This window comes from Felis catus, chromosome A1 (assembly GCF_018350175.1).
Source record: "Felis catus isolate Fca126 chromosome A1, F.catus_Fca126_mat1.0, whole genome shotgun sequence".
NCBI lineage: Eukaryota > Metazoa > Chordata > Mammalia > Carnivora > Felidae > Felis > Felis catus.
The window spans coordinates 140269764-140290928 of record NC_058368.1 but is presented as its reverse complement, the minus strand read 5'-3'; the positions used below and the strand labels follow the sequence as shown (position 1 = coordinate 140290928).

The 21165-nt window shown below is 42.5% G+C and overlaps 1 protein-coding gene and 1 non-coding gene across 2 annotated transcripts in view; both read right to left on the bottom strand.

The window, feature by feature from the left end:
* SV2C (synaptic vesicle glycoprotein 2C) overlaps positions 1–21165 on the bottom strand; it is a 224445-nt gene that overhangs the window by 87470 nt on the left and 115810 nt on the right. Inside the window, exon 4 of the mRNA XM_003981081.6 lies at positions 15184–15335. Within this exon, the coding sequence (XP_003981130.1) occupies positions 15184–15335 (152 nt within the window). The remainder of the gene's footprint in view (positions 1–15183; positions 15336–21165) is intronic.
* On the bottom strand, positions 13889–14019 carry LOC111557030. The gene has a single exon (XR_002736777.1). It is a non-coding gene; the product is annotated as a small nucleolar RNA SNORA38 (small nucleolar RNA).

Here is a 21165-nt window from a genome sequence, read left to right as displayed (position 1 = left end):
TGGCCTGGGGCATCCTCGGGCACAAACCACCCATGGCAGACAGAAGAAGGTCACAGGAGGAGCTGCCCCCGCTGCTTGCTTATCTGGTGTCTTCTACCCGGCCAGCTCCTGTGCAGAACAGGTTGTCATGTAGTTTGGCTTTCATCTGGGTTATGAGATGATGTTTTGAAAATCTTCATGAACCACCAATGGGAATTCTCACGTAGGATGAGGACACTTGTCACGTTGCCTCTCACTACTTCTCAGAAGGTCCTTGAGGTGCTTTGCCTTCAGCAGGCCAGTGCTCAGACCCTGCCCTTCTGGGGCCACCGGTTCATGTCCAACCTAAGCTCTTGCTCTCCCTGGTCACTGGGACTCTTCCTCCCAGGCACAGCTCCATTCCCTTTGGTTTAAGGGCACAGCTGCCCCATACGTACTCGATGACCAGGAACCCCACCTGCCTTTCTCCTAAATATGAGCTCCTTCCCTCACTCAGGCTCCCAGCAAAGGACCATCTCTCCCGCAGCAAAAGCTGATTACTGGTCTTCTCTCCTCCGGGCCAGTTTAGCTACTTTTATCTTAAACCTGGAACATCCTGTGCCAAATTTAGCACCTGGGCTACAAGTATGTTCTATTCGGTCCATCCAGTGTTATGAAAATTTTTTGAAAAGATTACATGATTATGATAAATCCAGTTAGGAAAACAACTTGGCAATTTCTCAGCAAGTTAAACATACACTGACCAAAAGGCCCCAGCAATTCCCCCTTTGGATATTTACCCAAGAGAAATGAAAACTTCAACCATACAATGACTTTACCCAAATGTACGTAATTAATCATAATAGTCAAACTGTAAACAACCAAAACGTCCATCACCTGGTGAGTAGATCAACAAGCTGTGACCCATCCATACCATGGGATACTACTCAGTAACAATAAGGAATGAACCCCCAAAACACCCAACTACAAGGAAGACTCTCAAAGGCAATAAGCCCACCAAATTCAGACACAAAAATTATGAACCCTATGAATTCCACTTATAAGAAATTTTACAAAAGACAGAGAGCATATCATTGCTTACCAGAGACCAGGGATGGTGTGAGGAAATTCACTGCAAGATACAAGGGATCTTTTTGGTGATGGAAGTTTTTTGTATTTTGATTAAGGTGGTCGTTACCTAACTGTGTACCTTTGTCAAATCTCATCACTTAAAATTGACTTATTTCATTGTATGTTATATTCATTTGCTACTGTTCTGGAAAAAGTTACCACACACTCACCAGCTTAAAAGCCACACAAACGTATTATCTTACAGTCCTGCAGGTCAGAAGTCCAAAATGGATCTCACTGCCCTAAAAGCAGTGTCCACAGGCCTGCCTTTCCTACAGAGACTCTGGATGAGAATATGTTTCCTTACCTTTTCCAGTTTCCTGAGGCCTCCCACATTCCTTAGCTCACGGCCCCCTTCCTCTATCTTTAAAGCAAATAACATCAAACCAAGTACTGCCCATGCTGCCACTTCTCTGATGCTCTCTTCCCCAATCCAGCTTCTGCTTTCAAAGGCCCTTGTGATTAGGTAGGGCCTGCCGGAAAATGCAGGGTAATCATCCTATTTGAAGGACAGCTGATTAGCAACCTTATTTCCATCTGCAACCTTGATTCACCTTTACCACGTAAACTCTTATATTCCCAGGTTCTGAGGGTTAGGGTGTGGACATCTTTGGAGGGCACTATTCGGTGTACCACACATGAAAATTATACCTCTATAAAAATAAATTTAAAAATTGGTAATTAAAAATTGGAGATACTTCATATCACTCTCCAGAATTCCGCTTTCTCCTGGTCAGTCAGATCTGGCCTCAGTAGTTACATGGCTACATCTGTTGCAGCTGAATGGCTGCCAGCCTTTACAGACAGCATGGACGCTCTCATTTGCCTCAGTTTCCTCTGTTGTCTGTTTCATCCATTCACATTACCTGCCTGGTCACTATTGGCCGCCTCAGTCTTGAACTGTTAAGTCAAATGAAACCAGGACTCTGACTTTTCATGACTCAGCCTCCCTTCTTGCCTGAGTTTTCCCCAACCCTCTGCCTAACCCATGGGGCTGGTGTGTTCCCTCCAACTAACTTGTAATATTTGTATGTTAAAGAACAGTTGGAATTCAAAGTGGCCCTAGCAAGGCTGAACTGCCAAATCCGCCACAGTATTTCAGAAAGGGGCACTTTGAACCTGTAGGCTGAAGCAAAAATGATGAGAAGCCACACTTGATTTGGGGGGTCTTCATTGTTACCCAAACCAGATGTTTCTTTATATTCCCACCTTAGCCTAGAAGCTAAGGGCCAGTCACAGAGTAGATGCCCCGCAAAAATGTTGCTACATCCAAAGTATAGTGCTACACCTCATCAAATAATTTAAATGAATGCCCAATATCTATTAGTTTAACAGTAATGAGGGCAACATCCTAGGATCCACTTCGTTGTGGGATAATTTAGACTTAGACAGGAAAAAATATATTGGTTCCATGACCTTCAACCAATTTCCCAACCCTTGCCAGCCAGTCACCTCATGAAGATATGCTTCCAGTTGTTTAGAAGACTGGGTGAGGGAATGTGCAAATGGCTGAGACAGCTCATCTTTTCACTATGACTAAATCACACAACACGCTAGAGCATCTTCTTGTCAGCAGGACAGTTCATTTGATGCAGACCTATGGTAACCAGCTCACTCTGCTCTGGCCCACGGTGTTTTCTATTGCCATACTTTGCCTCCTTTAATTCTGCCAAATTTAGAGCTTGGCCACTGCCATCTCCTGGCACACAGTTCTCAGGCTGTTTTCCAACCTCTTTGTGGGTGTCCTGCCCCAGCCTCATGACCGCCGTTTGTCTTGTACATTGCACACTGTGACGGGCAGCACAGCCAAAGAGCTCACTGAAGAGTGAGCACGAGAAGGAAGAATAGTGGACAATATAATTCAATTGGTCCTCAGGTGCAGATATGTTCCAATGTTACATAAAATACCAGACACTTCCTAAAGAAGCAGCACCTTCCAAACCTGAGAAGAAACCCTTTAAGAATCACTCAGTTGCATAATTAGATACCCCCATTATGCTTTCAACCTCAAACTCTGTCTTATTTAACCATCTATGCTTCTAAGTCTCCATTCTAGGCATTAATTGTGCATATCTAATGGAATTATATAGGTATCCTAAGTGTGGTCCAGTTGCGCTGAATGACCACAGATGCCACACCATGGGTCTTTAACAGGGATTGTCTTGGGACCCTCTAAAAGCAACTCAGACCATATGTAGGCTCAATTTTGACAGAGACAGCTATATAAAATGTAGATACTAAGTCAGCCCATAAGAGAATAGGAACTTCCAGGTCATTCAGCATGAATGCCTCTGATGTGAAGATTAAAGTTTGGTTTACTTCTTACAAATGAAAGAATATTGCACCTATAAAAAACAGATGGGCAGCTCTACACCCTTTCATCTTAACCATCTGGGCAAGGGGAGGGAACATACCTTTTGGGGACCTCGCTATGCATACGAAGATAAGTTATGTCCAGGTTCTGTAGCGTGTACCCTAAGATATCGGGGAAGCCTTCTCCTTCTCTCCACAACACTGTAAATATCCCTTGTCCTCTATGCCAGTTCAATATTATTGATGGAAATCCAGGAAATGGTCACATGCTCAAACAAGGAACATTTTATGTCCTTCCAGGTGAAAGTTAATTTAGAAGCACTGCAATTAGTTATCAAGACTTGGTAATGGTGTTAATTGTGAGTCTTGGATAAAGGATCTAATTAGGTTAATGATGAATTCAGCCCAGCAAGAGTATTTTTGGAACGGTTCTTTTAAAGGAAATACACACACACATGCATTTTCTCTAGTTCAGAACATTCAAATGTTTAGGGAAATGAGATGGGGAGTTCTTGTGAAACCATAAGGATATTATAAGATCTTATTTAAGAGAGAAAAGAGATCAGTGTTGCAGCGCTAAATTTCTAATAGGTATCTAACAAGAAAAACTCTAGAGGAAATTCATAACTTTCAATGCCTTCAAAGGGTAAGTGGGTAAGGATATGTTTCTGATGATCAGAAGGTCCTCTGTTTGCTAAAACCACAGTGGATGGTGCTATGAAATGAACTGTGTCCCCAAATTCATATATTAAAGCCCTAATGCCCAATGTGACCATATCTGGAGAAAAGGTTTCTAGGAAGTAACTGAGGTAATAAGGGTTCATCTCCAATCGAACACAAGAAAAAAGAAATCTCTGTCTCTCTGCCACATTGATGACACAACAAGAAGATGGCCAGGAAGAGAGCCCTCAACCAGAAACCAAACCAGCTGCCACCTTGATCTCGGACTTCCCAACCTTGAGAACTGTGAGAAAGTAAATTTTGGCAAGGAAAACGGGGTGGGCAAGGCAGTTGGATTCCTGGAGGAAGGAGACAAGCTATTGAAGTCGCATGCTGTGGGGGAGGGGGAGAGAGAAGACTTAATGCAGTCTTTGAAAGAAACACAAATATCAGATAAAGACTGATGAAGTTGTGGGTTATGAGACACATGATGCACAACCTCTTCTGTCTTTTATGACATTTTCGGTAAGGTAGTTTTTAGATGACTGAATTCTGAGTGCAAATGGTTTTTCTTATGGCAAAGGCTGGAGGCATAGGTCTTTCAAAGCTTGCCAAGGGGTTATGACAGCATTATGCAGATAGGTGAGGGTTAGACTGCATACGCACACTGTAGAGACCATCAGAAGACTTCCAAACAACCCTCTGCTCTTTGGGCACATTTCTTAGGTTTGTTGTGTCTGGAGGACATTTTGAAGAAGAGAGAATCAGAAGACTGGTTCTAATTTCTAATATTCCACTTTCTTTGTCACTTTGGGAGATGAGAAACTTTCTATGCAGCAGGTTCACCATTCAACAAATGGGAATAACACTGTTGCTTTTGTTCCTAAAATTACTGTAATAAATAAGATGATATATATAAACACCTTTCAAAAAAAAGCATTACTAATTTTGTTTTTCTTTTTTCTTTTGAAGTAACTGAGGTTACAGAAAATTGCAAGATAATACAGAGAGATCCCGTGTACTCTTCACCCAATTTCCCTCAATGGTTAGAAATGCTTAGAACTCACATAAGTATAGGATAATATCAAAAGCAGGAAACTGACAGCGGGATCATGTGTGTGTGTAGTTCTATGTCATTTTGTCATACGTGTGGATTTATATAACCACCTCCACAATCAAGACAAACACTATTCCATCAACTCAAAGATCCCCCAGGGGCTACCCTATGTAATCACCCCTGCTCCCCTTCTCCTCACTCCTTCTAACCGTTAACTTTTTCTCCAGTTTGATATTTGTCATTTCCAGAACATTATGTACGTATACCTTTTGAGGTTAGCTAATTTTTAACTCAGCAAAATGCCCCTGAGCCCTATTCAAGCTCTTGTATCAAGTTCCTTTTGTTGCTGAATAGCAGCATTCTGTGGTAATCTAGGACATTTTGGTTGTTCTGGTTTGGAGCTATTGCCAAAAAAAAAAAAAACAAAAAACAAAAAAAAACGTGTTATGAGCAATTATATATAAGTTTTTGTGTGGATATAAATGTTCATTTCTCTGGGGTAAATGCCTAGGAGTGCAATTGTGGGTCATATGTTAGGTGTGTTTAAGTGTTGTTGTTGTTGTTGTTAAGAAACTGCCCAACTATATTCCAGAGAGGCTGCACTATTTTGCGTTCCCACCAGCAATGCATGAAACATGTAGTGTCTCTGCATGCTCACCAGAATCTGGTATTGCCATTCATTTGTGACATACATTTTCTATACTATCAAATGTTTTCACTGTTTGTTCTCAAGGCACACCTTAAAGTCAACAGCTCTTGCAGTAGGTTATCCATACCTACAGTAAGTGAAACCAACTTTTCTGGTTTTATTTATTATAGATATAGGTGCTTTCATCTCTACTGGAGATCAAGTACTCCAGGATTCATGGAAGATCTAGTCCAGTGATTAGGCTGGGATTCACATTTGCTTTGGGAAGGACCCAGAGGTTTAGTCAACTGTAATCTGAGGATGAAGAGGTCTGGTCTGCTAAAATACCTCAGAGGATTCACATTGGGTAGGGCTCCCTCTAGTTTTGTACCTAATTTTCTTGTAACCAACATGTAAAGGCCGCACTAGCCCAAACTGTATCCACCCTCATATGGACGCAGATTCTCCTCTCTGGCACACGTGATTATATGCTAAGTGCCTTAACTGAATTAGGGCCTTAAGATACCTTGTCTATAATGTCACTTTTTGATAGTCATGACTTTCTAACAGCAGGTGGTGCCCCTGAGGATTCTATCTTGCATAGAAATCTCCATGATCTTTGAAAAACAATTAAACCGCTATCAAAGCTCCTTGGTGCAGTGGAAACTGAAGCTGTGTACTTTGAACTAATTTCTCTTAGAAATTAGCGGGGGTTTTTGGGTCTGGGTGCTAAAATTTTGAGTTTGTTGACTGACCATGCCAGCCATCTAAGGAACAATACTCTTGGCTCCTGCCATTTCCTGAGCCTGGTGCTCTAGCCTTCCTGACCATTCTGTGAGCTACTCAATAGCCTTCTAATAAATTCCTGTTCTGGTTAAGTTAGCCAGAGTTGCTTTCCATTATTTGCATCTAAAAACCAATACAGAAGGGCCATACAAAAATTTTAGATTATGAACCACATGGATATTTCTGAAGGATTTTCCAGAGAAAGAATGAAATGGTACAGCAGAGATGAATAGTTGTCTCCCCAAATCCACTCTATCTGATCTGTGTTCTCTCTACTGCTTGGTACAGAAGACTACTATACATTTCCAAGACTCCCTTGCAGCTAGGAATGGTCACGTGCTGAAGTTCTGGCTAATGAGATTTAAGTGGATTTGTGTGGGACTTCCAGGGAGAATTGTTTTGTAAAGTAGGCTTCACAACCAGTGCAGAACACAATGAGGGGTGTGAACTCATGACTCTGAGATCAAGACCTGGGCTGAGACCAAGAGTTGGACACTTAACCAACTAAGCCACACAGGTGCCCCTGACACAGGGAGATTTTTAATGGTAGCACAGGTATAGCCTATCGATCCTTCCTGATTTATGCTGCCTAGAATGTGGACCTACTAGTCGGAATGTGCTAAGACTGGCAGATAAAGGGAATTTTGAGATAAGAGGAATTGGGCCTTTGATGGATGCAACTACCATCCCAGCACTGGACAGCTCCAATCCGGTCTCCTTTTAATATAAAACAAGCTTACATCTTGTTCATGCCTGTGTTAATTTGTTTTTTCTTAAAAAAATTTTTTTAAAGTTTATTTATTTTTGAGAGAGAGAGACAGAGCACAAGCACGGGAGGGGTAGAGAGAGAGAGAGACACAGAATTCCAAGCAGGCTCCAGGCTCCAAGCTGTCAGCACAGAGCCCAATGTGGGGCTCGAACTCACCAACTGCGAGATCATGACCTAAGCCGAAGTCGGACACTTAAATGATTGAGCCACCCAGGTACCTGTTTTTTTTTCTTTTATATCCAGTCAATCCTCATCTTTCTTCCCCCTCCAGTCAATCCTAATCTTAACTAACACAGGCGGTAAAGAATGGAATGTGGGATTCTGGGAGAACCCATAGTCCAATGGTTTCCTAGGATGCAAGAGAAAGAATGAGTTGACTTTCGGCTTCTATGTGCATATCTACTTAAAAATTATGGTAGCTATTAGACCTGATACCAGGTGTTGTTACTTAATATACTAATACATTTTGATAACAATTGGTTTCATTTACAATCCTACTTACTTCATTTTCTGTGTTTAAAAGCATCACTCTGAGAGGAACATTCTTCAGGCTTCACCTGACTGCCTGAGTCTTCACCCAGCAGCCTCAGCAGGACGCACCCCCACGGTTCTTCACGCCAAGACATGAGCAGGAAAACCGTCATAGGTTTAAAGCCCATTTCTCTAAGACTCTGTGTGTAAGATCAATGTGCCTGGCATAATGTCTGGGACATAGAAGGCTCTCAACAAGTGACTGCTGCCCCTTCCCTTTCTAAGGAGTTTGAATGGAAGCATGAAGACCTGAGCACCATGGTAACTGGCTTAATGCACAACAGAAGAGGTGGCTCCTGTGAGTTCACCACGCATACCTCAAAGGGCAGAGTGAGACTGTGCAGAATTCTCCATCACTCAAGGATGGAGACATATCTTTTGGATCTGCAGCAGGGGCTGGGGTGGGTGGCAGGTGGGGGAGCTGGCCCTACCTGACAAACATGTTTCCCCAGGTGATGCACTGAGCATGAGGAGAGAGGAGGACTGAGGATGGGAGAGCCTGTGGCTATGTCTAAGAAGGCCTCTGAAACCCGTAAGCAATGAAACATACTCACTAAGAACATAGTCATATGCTTAAACTATGAGACTGCCTCATGTCCATTTCTTAAGCTCTTAAATAAAGACTTTATTATTATGGGGGTTGATGTATGCCTCTAATGCAGAGGGAAAACTGAGCCACAGAGTGAAGGAAATCCAAGCTCAAAGGTCATTTTGTTGAAATCAAAGATCAGATGGATTCTAAATTGGACAAATTAAGAAATGCTACTGGTATCCATTGATGTACCAAGTTGATTCCTCCTACATGTCCTACTCACGTATTTGAGCATAAAATCTTTAGCCCTGTGACATTCAATGAAGTTCGGCAAAGGTAGGCAGCAGGGCTTGGGGCCACTCGACACCTACCTGTTCTGGCTGGGCTGGAAAGTGGGACCCAGCTGTCACTGTAGCCCTCCCCTGCCACCCTGGAGTGGGTGCAGAATACTTGGCACGCCTCTCAAGCTCTGTTCCTGTACACTCCCCCTTCTTATCCACCTCTATAGCCTTCAAGTCATAAGCACAGAGTGAGAAACTATGGTTAGGAAAGGACAGCAAGCTCCTTTTACTATTCTAGTTCCTTCTTCATACCCTTCCCTCAACGTTAGCCCCACCTGTGGAAAAGAAGAAAAAAAGCCCCATTTCCATTTAATGAACATGTGTATCAGGCACTGTGTGGTAACCACTTTTTGTACATAGTCCTTGAGTAGAGCAACACTATGGGGCAGTATGCCTGCTTTAGAGATAAAGAAACTGAGGACCAGACAGCCCAACTAACTGCCCTAAAAGTGACAAAACTAGAGAATGGCACAGCCTGCTTGGAACCAGGGCATGTCTCATATCTAACCCCATGCCGGTAACCACTCTGCTGACTGCCGGTGAGCGGAGTGTAGGACACCTTGCCACCGAGGTGGAGCTGGGGTCCACTGTAGTCCCTGTAACCCACAGGGCTGGCTGGCATTTATGCCAGCCAATTAGAACAGCCAGGCTCTTGTTCTTCCTACCTGGCGAGAGTGGCCCCAAGGCTTTAAGGTGGATCTTTGTATAGTATATGTTCTTCAAATATTAAATCATCCAACAAGTGAATGAATGGAAGATTTGGATTCATTGGATTCCAGGTAATGTAGGTTTTCCAGTATTATTTTTTCCTTGATTCTATCTTAATTTTTTTCCTATTTTTTCTTTCCTCTGACTCCTCTGATCTCCTCACCCTCTAGGTGAGGTTTATTTGTTTCACATACTTTATTACCTCACTCTCCCTCTTTTCTTGTAGCTCTGAGTTCTTGCCAGAATGTGTTGACAGAGTCTGGGTATCCAATGTAGATGAACCTGACAGCAATAAGAGCTACCTTTTTTTCAATGTTCATTTATTTATTTTGAGAGAGAGAGAGAGAGAGCGAGCAAGGTGGGGGAGGAGCGGAGGGGGAGGGGGAGAGAGAGAGAGAGAGAGAGAGAGAGAGAGAGAGAGAGAGAGAGAGAATCCCAAGCAAACTCCACACTGTCAGCACAGAGCCCAATGTGGGTCTCGAACTCATGAACCGTGAGATCATGTCTTGAGCCAAAACCAAGAGTCAGACTTTTAACCGACTGAGCCACCCAGGTGCCCCAGAGCTACCACTTTTTGAGCACTAATCATGCTCTAACATGGGGTTCTAATATGATCATCAACCTTGACCCCTACCATGATGCTGACCAGAAAATGGGGCGGGAAGAGACTCAACAGCTTGACAAAGCTCACACCCAGAAGCAGTACAGCTGAGAGGCTCCAGATCAGCACTCACTCTCCACCTTTCCCTTGGCCACAGTGCCTTTCCGCTTGTGAACAAAACATGCACACCCCTGCCTGTTTCCTTCTTCAGGCAGACAGCCATTCAACTATACTGTGCCCCCTTCACCCAGTTTCATCGTTAAGGAGAAGAAATGGATTAGCTTCACATATCTCTTAACTAAAGGAAGTAGGGACACCTCGGTAGTCACAACGTCAGGAATATGTGTTTTTAAGCCCAGACATCTCACTGTGGCTGGGGGGTGGGGAGAAGGAGTGGGCCTGGGCATTACGGAGCCCCCAGCTTGGCTCTGGGGGGTGTGCAGGGAAGGTGGTGAGACGGAGGCTATGGGGCTGTTCCAGTGCTGAGTGCAGCCCACGTGCTCCAGGCTTTAAGAGCTGAGGCATTTTGTGCTGAACAGAGAGCCTTCCCACTTAGCTAATTGAATGTCCTTGCTGCACACTGTCAGGCGGCTCAGCAGGGGACAAACCTCATCTGATGTGCACGCAAATTTAAAAGAGAAAAAGATGACAGAGGGTTTAATGGAGCAGACAGCGCTGCAATCCCACAGCAACTCCAAAGCCCGGGCCTCAATGCGAGCTCTCAGCCTGAGAGGGAAAGTGCTGTGATTCAGCAACCCACCCGATTTTCCCCAAAGGCACTTGAGGCTTCCATTAAATGCTTAGGTGTCCTGGTTACTGAGAGGGGGGAGGCTGAAGAAAAAAATCTCATACTCGTGCTATTTTTTCTCTCACGGAGAGCCCCGAAGCTCCTGAGTGGAAGGAGCTGGTCACAGGGGAGGTGGCCGGCAGGAAAGGTGATGCCATCTAAGCACTCTGCCTTCTCAGGGCCTTGTCAGAGTGGGCAAGGTAATTTTATGTTGGGAAACTTCAGATGGTGATGACTGTCTGCAGGGAAATCTTCCACCTGCCAGCAGTGACGTGAAGTTCAAGCACCATCATTATCCGATGCCAGTACAGAAACTAGGTGGATTCCTCTGTCCATCACCAAACCCTGGCCACAGCCCACATGGTAATCATCAGCCCTAGCAGCAGTCCAACCCCCCTTCCTGGTGTTGTCTAACTTCATAAGAATCCTTCCAGATTTCCTTTCCCATCCAGTCAAGTCCTGCTCTGCATAAGAAGCTTGTCTGGAGTCAGAGTTCAAGTCTCCTGGCATCAGGTGCAGGGCTTTGTGCAGCGCCCCCTCTGCCAAAAAAAAAAAAAGCAGAAAGGCAACACCACAGACACCTTCTTATCTCCATCGTTTATTATTTGAATTACTTGCAGCGTGGACGCCAGGTTTTGATTCCTTCCCTCTAGCGCAAATCCTATTACTGGTGTGAGAAGGGCCAGAATCTGGCTCTGAGTCATGTTATTTTGCTCCCAAATTCCTCCCCTGCTGGGTGAAAACTCCTTACAGCACACAGGTGGTGGTGCTCAGAGGTCTCCTAAATGAAGGATGATGGAGGGGCAGGACCCACATGCTCTCTTTTCCCTATGGGCTGCGACATCATTTTATGCAATGCAGAATTTCACAGGGAAAAGAGAAACCTTTTTGTTTTTTCAGAATCTGCAAGGGAAATAGATGCCTTAACACCCCTTGTCTATTTGAAGTAAAATAAAAAGATGTGGCATTGAGAAGAAGACATATCGAGATGTCAGAGTTGCTTTTTAAGTGATTCTAAGCCTCATGGATAGGAAAGGCCTTCAGCTTGGATGAAACCAACAACACAGAAACCTAAACACCTGCTGAATAAGTCAACCATGCTGGTCAGGCTCACTCTTCTCTTTGCTCCCATGTGCAGCCCTCCCTATACATACATGATGAAGTCCCAGGGGCTTCCGAGATCATCCACAGGGAGAGGCAGGGAGCTGCAGAATCTCAAACGTGACTGTAGAGAACCACCTGGGGGCTTTGAAAACCACCCACGCTGAGTCCCCACCCCAGACAACTGAATTCAAATGGTCTGGCGTAGGACCCAAGCATGGGTATTTTCAGGGGGTTAGGGAAGAGGTAAACTTTTAGTTAAGCGTTTTTATAAAAAAAAAAAAAACTGTAACATCCATATAGTGATGTACACAAATCTTAAGTACCCAGCCTAATGCATTTTTATAAATGAATACCCCTGAAACACCATCCCCCACATCAAGATACAAAACATCATCATCCCCTAGGAGCACAGAATTTTTAAAACTAAGTTCTTTTATTTTGAAATAATGAAAACTCTTCAAATTGCAGGCATGCAACAATGAACTCAGCAAGCGTATTTAAAAATCTCCCCTGTTGATTCTAATATACAGACAGCTTGATTGCAATAATTGCTTTTGCCACATTTCTGGCCATGGAAAGCCTTCAATAAAGCATGGGCATAAGGTTTTAATATTCTGTTTCTGATTTCTTAACCAGGTCATTATTTCTCAAGGTTCCTTTAACATATAAATTAATTTCAGCCTCAGATACATTTGATTTTGTTGTATTCTGATTGGTTTTTTTTTGTAATTTTTTTTTATCAATTGTTTATGATTCACCACTTCAGCTCTTTCCAGTTTTGTATGGACTAGGTAGCCTTTTTTGCTATAAAAAAGAATACGTTATGTGTGCTTGAGAAAAATCAAGGTGGGATTATGCCCATTTTCTGTAGGGTAGCCACTAACTGATGATTGGCAAGGCTGGAGGCAAAATCTGGAGCCCTCCATGGCTTAAGGGTTGGGATGCGTGAAAGGCAAGAGTCTGAGGAACTAAATACCTAGTGAGGAAAAACAAACAAAAGCAATCATGCCCAGGTCTGGTGGAAATATGGGAACTACAGAAGCCCTACTGACTTGCAAGTTTAGAAAGGCCAGCAGGAGAAATTCTGCCATACGATGGGGAAGGGGACCAGGAAGGAGACGCCAAAAACCCAGGAGTCAAGATGCTGTGCTGCCATCAGAGGCTGAGATGCAAGGCCGGCCTTGGAAGGAATCCAGCTGCAGAGTGAAATCACCAGCAGTAATTCTCTGCGTGGGCAACTGGAGAGGCCAAGCAGTAGGGTTGCAACCAAGTCCACCTGGATGAGGCACTTTTAAAAAATTGGTACAAAGGTTGCATATGCATAAAGAGCCTGAAGGAGCAAGGTTGGGTAAAGCTGGACCCTGCACAGGCTCTGTATCTCCTTTTTATCTCTTTACACATAGTTCCTAAGAAGCAATTCTTTATATGGCAGTGAAACGGCTTTTCCTTTCCAAACAGCCAGCTGCGTGGGGCGGGAGCTAGATGTCTTCCTACAGGGGCAAGTTCTGGGGGTGGCTGAGGTCTTCAGGGCCCAGACAAAGGAGGAGAATCACCTAGAATTCCTTGGATGGTGGCAGAAAACGAGCCTTCGGGTGGACCTGGGTAACCACCTGTATGAGGGTATTTCTGGCCCAGAAGCAACCAGAGTGTAAGAAAGGAAAACTCATCACTTGAGCTTGGCAGGCCACACTCAACTTAAGTGTGCGGCAAAGAAAAGTTCTCTTTGGCCAAGTAACCAATTCCTTACATCTTTTTTTCCTTTGATTTCTTTTTTCTTTTTCTTTTCTTTTCTTTTTTTTTTCTTTTTCTGTTTCCTCTTCCTCCTCCTCTTCCTCCTTCTTCTTCTTCTTCTTCTTCTTCTTCTTCTTCTTCTTCTTCTTCTTCTTCTTCTTCCTCCTCCTCCTCCTCCTCCTTTTCGTCCTCCTCCTCCTCCTCGTCCCTCCTCCTCCTCCTCCTCCTCCTCCTCCTCCTTTTTTTTCCTTCTCTGTTGGATGGTTGATGTTGAGCCTGCAGGGAGCAAGCTGTCCCCAGACTTCGCCAAGTCCACATTTCTTTTCCTCCAGTTCTTACGTGTCCAAAGACAGGGAACTACAGACATGCTTTTGTAGGAAGGTTTTATGTTTTTGCTGTCATTGTTATATACAATTTTGATTTGCATGTAAGTTTTTAGGTTTATTAAAATAAAGAGTGTGACAAACCTGAATTTTGTAATGCAGTATATTAAAATAAATTACAATGCATTTTAATACTAAAATCTACATCTTGTCTTTGATTTTAGCAATGAATCAAATTCACAGAAGGTTGTTCCCTAACAGAACTATGCTTTATAATGAAAAATTGCTCTGCTCTAAAACAAAAGCAGAAAAAAAGAAAATGATCAAAAAGTGAATTTCTGAAATCTAATTTTTAGCTGATGATCGATTCAATTTTAGGTTGAACAAAAGAGTGAGTTTTTGAAGTCACATGCCATTTATTTTATACAGTACTCATATTTTGCAAACTTCAACCTGTTTGCTCTCTCTTACACACACACACACACACACACACACACACACACACACACAACCAGAACACCTCCCTTCCTCTTTTCCTTATATATGGAATTTGATTCCTGGATTCTGTGAACCTCTCCCTGCATTTCACTGTTTGTAGATGAAGCAACTGGAAGTTTCTGGCTTTCAAGCAGGACAACACTGCTCAGAAACATGAGGCCTTCAGGTATTCAGAGGTGGCAGGAAGAAGTGCTTAGGGAGAAACTGAGGAGGGGATCCTGGCAGCAAGGACAGGAGAATCACATCTTAAATTCTCAGAGGGTCCATGAGAAGACAGGATTCTTCCTGTTCTCATCTGAGTTATGAGCTGCCAGAAGACGCAGGGATAACATGGGGCTAAGCTTTGGACTGGACCCAGAGGGGACGAATGAAGGTAGTTGTATGTGCCTGATGTATATGACAGTCCCCAAAACAATTGAAGTCATGTTGCCTTATATGCTGATTGAGATCTGTGTCTCCTTACACGTCCATTGGGGTGGGGACGCCAGAGTTGATAGCACATAGAAAGCAAATGAAAGTGATTACTTTAAAAACAGCAAAATGCATAGTCCTCCCTTATACAGGACTCTGTACGGGGGGAAAAACATCCTAGGTATCACAAAAGGGAAAGACTTGATTATGACAGTGTTGTCCTCAAACCAGCATCTACAAGAGAGGGAAGGGATGGAATGGAGTCTGAAGTAAAATAAGATGCCTGCCCAGCCCACGTAAGGCCAGCCTCTTACCGTAATGCGGGATGATAGCCCAAGCCATGGCAGAGGCGTAGATCCCACCAATCATCCAGAACATGCAGAGCCAGCTCAGATGCTCACCCCGCTTCTCTCGGGCCAGCACTTCAGCAAAGTAGGAGAACACAGTGGGAATGGCTCCTCCAATCCTGCCAACAGGTACAGAAAATACAAGAAATCAGAGCCAGTACAGCCACGTGAGATGCAAAGTGCAGAACCAAAGCAAGCTCTGACAGCACATGCTCTCTCTCTATCCCAGCATATCAAGCCATGTATATTTTCTATCATTTTGTAATTTTAACACTATAATCTCTGTTTAATACAGGTTTATTATCCCTCCAGAACCTGCAATTAAGTAATGTCACCAAAAGGTGGCAGTGGTGCCCTAGTCATGTGGTTTCTAGAGCCTCCCTTGTTGAAGATTATGACGGGTTTTCTGCTCAGGGTTGAACGTTCTACATATTTGCCAGAATTACAGCATTTGGTACAATCTAGTGAGTATTTTAATTAACACATTTAAAAAAAGAGATACTATGATAAGTTCTACCCACGACGTGGTGACTTTGGAAAGAGCTTCAAACACTTCTTGGAGGCGGTCTGTAACTGTACTTGCTCGCTGCTACACTGTGGCAGCTGGTACTGCAGCCCAATCAGGCTGCTGTGTTGATGGCCACAGGCTCAATGGGGTTGCTTCCTAGACTGTTCTGGCCTCAGTAGGTTTCAGATTTCAGTAGAACCCAGTAGATAGATTTCACCGCCGCATGAGTACACGTGTAGGTGCACTGGTAGAATCAAATAAGGTGCTGCTGGTTTCAATACTAATAGAAGGGAGTACAATGCTTCCTTCCAGTGGGCAATTGTAAGAGATGCTGACTGAGCTCTAGAGAGATGACATGAGCAGTGACTTCCATTTAGGCTAAGTGTTCTCTAGTGAGTGTATATGGAATAAATGTTTTGTTCATTCTAGGAAGATAGGCCATAAATCTCATCAGAGTTTCAAATAGGTCTTGACCCCCTAAGTTTTAAAACCACTGCCTCAGAAAGTAGGGTTATGGGAAAACATTACTATCATTCTAAACAGTAATATTAACTCTTATTTAATTTAATTTAATTTAATTTAATTTAATTTAATTTAATTTAATTTATTTTAGAAAGAGAGAGCATGTAAGCAGGGGAGAGATGGAGAGAGAGAGAGAGAGAGAGAGAGAGAGAGAGAGAGAGAGGATCCCATGTAGGCACAATGCTCAGCATGGACCCTAATGCAGGGCTCGATCCCACCACCCGAGGATCATGACCTGAGGTGAAATCAAGAGTCAGACACTCAAATGACTGAGCCACCCTGAATTCTTAAAATCAATATATTTTTTTAAATTTTTTTTTCAACGTTTTTTTATTTATTTTTGGGACAGAGAAAGACAGAGCATGAACGGGGGAGGGGCAGAGAGAGAGGGAGACACAGAATCGGAAACAGGCTCCAGGCTCTGAGCCATCAGCCCAGAGCCCGACGCGGGGCTCGAACCCACGGACCGCGAGATCGTGACCTGGCTGAAATCGGACGCTTAACTGACTGCGCCACCCAGGCGCCCCTAAAATCAATATTTTTTAAATGATGTACAATAACAGATATAAACAAATTGTAGAGAAAACACTTAGCAATATAGTTTTAAAAACATGTGCTGATTCCTTGATGTTCAGATTTCTGTAAGGTAAATTGCTATTGACATTTCACATCAAGGAAGAGAACATGCATTTATCCATTTAGCAGTAACTGATTTCCTCAGAGCCTTTGATATGATAAAGAAGTATTGGCAATGACTTTAGCAAATGAAATTTAGAGAAAGGCCTTATCTGTAGCAAACTGGATGTACCAAACAAATCGCAAGATTCATAATGTCATTCTGCATCAAACAGTAGGTCAAAATATGGCACTGCTTCATGCATTTGTCCCTTCTTAAAGTGACGTAGAAGTTATCTACTGTTAGGTGTGGGCAGATCACTCAGGTCAGTGCTTTTCAGTCTGTGGGCTACAGAATTAACTCAGTAGCTATAAGCTACTAACATTTAAAAATTACAATAGAGATGAAAATAGTTCAGGGCAACTCAAGTAATAAGGATAAGCATCATTTCATGAAACTTTTTCTTCATTATGAACATGTTTATGATGTAGAATGTATATACATTTATGCATATATATATGTGTGTGTGTGTGTCTACATATACATTGATATATATAAAATAAATATATATGTATATAAGTGTATAATGGGCTGCAATGTGTTTCTTAGTGGGAACTCTTATTCAAATGGTTTAAAAATCACTAGCTTAAACAGAACTACCCTGTGATCCAGCAATTGTATTATTATGTATTTACCCAAAGGATACAAAAATACAGATTCAAAGGGGTATTTGAATCTGCACCCCAGTGTTTATAGCAGCATTGTCAACAATAGCCAAACTATAGACAGAGCCCCAATGTCCTTCGACTGATGGATGGATAAAGACGAGGGTGGTATGTATTTACAAAGGAATATTACTCAGACATCCAAAAGAATGAAATCTTGCCATTGCTATGATATGGATGGAGCTAGAATGTATTATGCTAAGCGAAATAAGTCCATCAGAGAAAGAAAAATACCATGATTTCACTCACGTGCAGAATTTAAGAAACAAAACAGATAAGCACATGGGAAGGAGGGGGAAGAGAAGACAGGGAAATAAACCACATGAGACTCTTAATGATAGAGAACAAACTGAGGGTTGATGGAGGGAAGTGGGTGGGGGATGGGCTAGATGGGTGATGGGAACTAAGGAGGCATTTATTGTGATGAGCACTGGGTGTTATATGTAAGTGATGGATCACTGAATTCTACTCTTAAAACCAATATTGCACTGTATGTTAACTAACCGAAATTTAAATCAAAAAAATGAAAAATAAATTCGATGCTGGAAGCAGGGAAGTTGTTGAATGGTGGACTTCCACTTTCTATTTTAAACACTTCATTACCTGAAATACTTGTTTTTAACAAAAGAGCATGAACTGCTTTTATAATTAACATTCTCATTTAAAAAAATCAAAAGGATGAAAAACAAATTAATGAATAAATAAAAGAATGTTTCTATGCAAAAAAAGAAATGTATTCTGAAGTATCCAGAAGTTGCTAGATTTCCCCCCTACTTCCTTGCCTTCCACAGGCTGTTGCTCCTGCCTGGACTATATTACTTTTTGGGGACTACTTATTTGAAGATTCAATTTAACAACCACTTTCTCAGGGAGGCTTCCCTGAGTTTTAAAAATTCAACAAAGTTTCTGAACAGATTTAAAGTGGTTTCATGGGGCGCCTGGGTGGCGCAGTCGGTTAAGCGTCCGACTTCAGCCAGGTCACGATCTCGCGGTCCTAAGTTCGAGCCCAGCGTCAGGCTCTGGGCTGATGGCTCAGAGCCTGGAGCCTGTTTCCGATTCTGTGTCTCCCTCTCTCTCTGTCCCTCCCCCGTTCATGCTCTGTCTCTCTCTGTCCCGAAAATAAATAAACGTTGAAAAAAAAATTATAAAAAAAAAAATAAATAAAGTGGTTTCATTATAACACACAGTTTCGGTAGGAAATAAAATGGCCGTGTCATCAATCACTTAACACTACTCCTTTTAAATTTGATGTGAAGGATCCGTTTCTCTGCACCATAAAGGCCCAGGCCCCTAATCTATGCCTTCACTTCGCAATGCATAAAGAGTCTCGGTTTTTATTGACTTTTCACATCCTAATTAATGTTTCATCAGGATTCTGGACATTCCATATGGAAGAGCTATAACTCACATTTCATGAAGGAACAACTGAATGTTAAGATATGCCAGGCCACTCTGAACCAAGATAAATGTACTCCAGGGTGACTAAAATGGCAAGCGGAAAACAGTAAACTTGCCTGTTAGTTTTAAACAAATTACTGTTGCATAAGAGAATACCAACTTTTAGGGGCACATGAGCAATCCAGGTGCTTTTGATTCAATGTCTCTTTTTAAGGTGGTTATTTTTGCATGGATGTCTCTCAATATCTGTATGCAAAGCAGACTGCAAGGAACTCTAATATCAATAGATAGATGAGTCTGAAGAATGAGAGAGGGAGTCTATTCAAATCCTTTGCAAAGTTCTTCAGATTCAGAGACCTACAAAACAATCCAAGCATTCACACTTCCTACTGCGGCTGATCATCCATTTTAGGGAAAATCTCACTCCTCCTGTTACTATCATGTTCTTTAAGCGGAAAAAAACCCCATTAGAGCATGTGGTAATGTTAACTATTACTCGTATTTCATACTCCATCAGAGGTCTTAAACATTATTCACATCAGAGTGAAGGTTCCCTGAAGGTGAGGACTATATTCCATTCATCTTTGAATCCCCATTACCTGGCCCACTGGACATGCACTAAGTGTTCCTCAGAAGAGCTGTATTTCATGAAGCCTCTCTGCTGATGGAGGTGCCACTCCAAACCTTCTGGAGAAACTTGTTCTGATGACCTAAACATCTCCCATGAATTAAAAGATACATCTTATGTTTTGGGTCAGTACAACCATAAGAGAAGTCGTGGGTGCTGGGATGGAAGTTCTGATAGCAATAAAGTCCCCACAGAGCTCCTGAAATTACTGCATATCTGAATTTCCATGGTCACCTCTTGACCAGGTCCCCTGGTGAGAAGAGTCGCTTGGAACCTCTGGGCATAAGACACTGTGCAATCCTCTTGGGCACTCTGGGAGCTTCTAAAATACCTTGGTACCTTTCAGAAAAGGGCTGCAGAATGCTAGAATTACCAACAACAATACAAGTTTAGGTAAGAGAGAAAGCACAAGTGTTCATGTCTTACAATATGATTTTGTTCCTGGAAGTGTTGAGGATAAGAAAAAGCTGTCCCCCTTCCTTTTTTATAAGTAAAAAAAAAATAATAATAAAATAAAGAAAAGAAAGAAAATTTTTCATTATTACTCTGTATCAATAGTTCAATACTTTGTATGAGGGGCTAATGTATTTCTTTAATTGTTTTATTGTAGGGGCGCCTGGGTGGCACAGTTGGTTAAGCATCCGACTTCAGCCAGGTCACGATCTCGCGGTCCGTGAGTTCGAGCCCCGCGTCGGGCTCTGGGCTGATGGCTCAGAGCCTGGAGCCTGTTTCTGATTCTGTGTCTCCCTCTCTCTCTGCCCCTCCCCCGTTCATACTCTGTCTCTCTCTGTCCCCCAAAAAATAAATAAATGTTGAAAAAAAAATAATTGTTTTATTGTATCAAGATACAATTTCTGAGAATACATGAGAAGATAACAAATATTTAAATGGAAGTTCTCAAATTCCCATGTATCAGCTGCTGTTAAATACAGTGGGTTGTGTTCACCAGTCTCTCAACAGGCATTCGGCAATGTCTGGATACATTTCTAGTTGTTCACAACTCAGGAGGTGCTATTGGCATATAGTAAGTAGAGGCCAGGGATGCTGCTAAGAATCCTAAAATACACAAGCCAGTTATTCACAACAAAGAATTATCCATTCCAAAATATTAATAGTGTTGAGGTTGAGAAACTCTTGTAATGGGGATTTAATGAAATGATAACTTGTTTTATACTAAAAATCCATAAGATAAGGCATGAGATGGTTATCTTTTACATTATCTGATGTGCAATACATTTCTAAATCCAGTTAGCATGGAGACCTTTTTTTTTTTGAGAGAGAGAGACAGAGACAGACAGCACGTGCACACTTGAGCATGTAAGCATGAGCAGGGGAGGGGCAGAGAGAATCCCAAGCATGCTCCGTGCTTGTCAGTGCAGAGCCTGATCCACGGCTCAATCCCACGAACTGTGAGATGATGACTTGAGCTGAAATTAAGAGTCAGACGTTCAACCAACTGAGTCACCCAGATGCCCCCTTTTTATTGTTCATTATATAATGGTCAATTAACTACTGTTGAAGTTTTCTCAAAATTCATATTTGATGGCATGTT